This window comes from Galeopterus variegatus, unplaced genomic scaffold, assembly GCF_000696425.1.
Source record: "Galeopterus variegatus unplaced genomic scaffold, G_variegatus-3.0.2 Scaffold7985, whole genome shotgun sequence".
NCBI lineage: Eukaryota > Metazoa > Chordata > Mammalia > Dermoptera > Cynocephalidae > Galeopterus > Galeopterus variegatus.
Window position 1 is genome coordinate 63,618 of NW_007734096.1, and position 1,881 is coordinate 65,498.

Here is a 1,881-nt window from a genome sequence, read left to right on the forward strand (position 1 = left end):
GTAATGATTCTTTTATTTCTACCTTAATAAGTGAAAGCTAACAAAATTAGCGAGCGGGTTATTATCTATGCAAATATACTCTCCGTAGCTCCACCTTTCCTGCCTTTTCTCTGACCCTGGCTCTTGATTTTACGACCGCATGTCGTGAAATGACAATACTGCGTCGCGGCAGTGTTGGCGGAAGCTAGCCTCGTGCTTTGCGGCAGCGCTGTTCGCTAGTTCCGGGTCTTGCTAGACAGAGACGCTGTGCGGGGAAGGTCGGAGGAACCCGGGGTCGTGTGCTCGTCTTAGCTTGCGAGCGTATTTCTTAGCTTCTAGTTTTTTTTCTTTTGAGTCTTGAGAAAGGCAAGCGTAGTTACTCCACTTTACTGTTACCAGTCCGCGAACTGCCAGAGACGCCCTTCCTTTTCCAGCGTCCCTTCCCTTACACGCGCTTTTTTCTTATCCCGGTCAGTCTCTCCTCTCCCTCGTTAGCGGGCCCCTCCCCGCCTCCATCCTCGTCCTCTCGGGGAGACCAGCCCTTCCGTGGTGCAGTCCGAGGAATGGACCTTGACAGCGCTCAGAAAACCCCGTGGCGGGAAGGCTCTTCCCTGCCTGGAGAGTGTTTTCCCTCCGCCTTGGAACAGGCCTTCTCCAAGGTTTTGCACCGTCTTACCAGCCAGGGGCCACGACGGGGCAGCGGACGACATGTAGCTCTGCAAGACCTCGGGGCTCTGATAGAAGCCACAGAGTGTGACAGATTATTTGAGGGGAGTGGCACACCGCTCCGCGGAATTCCCGAGACACTAGGGCAGGTAGCAAAAGCCCTGGAGAAGTATGCCGCGCCACCCAAGGACGAGGACGGTAGAGCTGATGGTCACTCCGAAGTGGCCGACAAAGCAGCAGAAGTTGGGTTACTATTACTTAAACTGTTGGGGAAACTTGAGGCTGCCAAGAATTCTCTGGTTTGCCCTGCATGGAAGACCGGCCTGCGTCACTTGGCAGGACCCATCTATATTTTTGCCATCACTCACAGCCTGGAGCAACCATGGGCTAGCCCGAGATCTCAGAATGTTGCTGGAAAGGTGCTCACCTTACTGCTTCAAGTTACTGAATGTGGTTCTGTGGCAGGATTTCTACGTGGAGAAAATGAAGACGAGAAAGGGAGATTTACTGTGATAATGGGGCTTCTCAAACCCTATCTGAATAAGTGAGTACTCCTCTTTTCCACTGATTGGAGCTTCAGCCTCATGTTTTAGAATGTTAGAGCTCAAAGTAACTCAGTCTCTTCATCAGTAAAAGAAACCTGCTGTAATAGCAAATATCTACAAAGGTCATGATTTGCTATAAATGATATAACTAGATAGCAAACTTCAGATTAGAACTGAGGTCTACAGATTCAATTTTCCGGTACTTTTTCCAGTCCTCATGACAACTGCCTTGGAAAACTGGAAATTCTGTCCGACTTATTTGTAATTAAGTTTCTTAAGTTAGGTGGGGATGAGGATTTGGAGAGGATTTAAAGTTATAGTTTGAATTTAAACTGTGGGATCTTGACACTCTTTGCTACTTATTAGATAAGGATTGTTATTTGATAGGGAAGCAATGTTTGTGATAAAGAATGAAAACCATTTAGATTGCTTTAGTTAAAGTTTTTTCCCAGTTTCCACTTCCTACTTTGTTAGTATTTGTAGCACTGGAATGATGAGAAAAAAATGTCCATAACTGTCATTTTGCTGGGAACTTGGAGTTAAGAGGCTCGGTTTTGAGTCTGGTGCTTCTTTTTATTGCCTAGAGTGGGACCAGGTTAGACAGCCTCTTTGAATCTGTTTCATTATTTGTAATATAAAGGAGTATACTTATTAAGCAGTTATTCTTTTGAGGATTAGTTGAGTCATGTGT

The 1,881-nt window shown here is 46.4% G+C and overlaps 1 protein-coding gene across 2 annotated transcripts in view; it reads left to right on the top strand.

The window, feature by feature from the left end:
• Window positions 1-239: 239 nt before the first annotated feature.
• The window catches only part of TTI2 (TELO2 interacting protein 2), a 10,625-nt gene continuing 8,983 nt past the window's right edge, over window positions 240-1,881 (top strand). For both annotated transcript variants that reach the window (XR_552014.1, XM_008592520.1), the window contains exon 1: window positions 240-1,189. Coding sequence is in view for 1 of the 2 variants with exons in the window: in XM_008592520.1 (XP_008590742.1) it covers window positions 543-1,189 (647 nt within the window). In the remaining variant the exon portion in view is untranslated. The remainder of the gene's footprint in view (window positions 1,190-1,881) is intronic.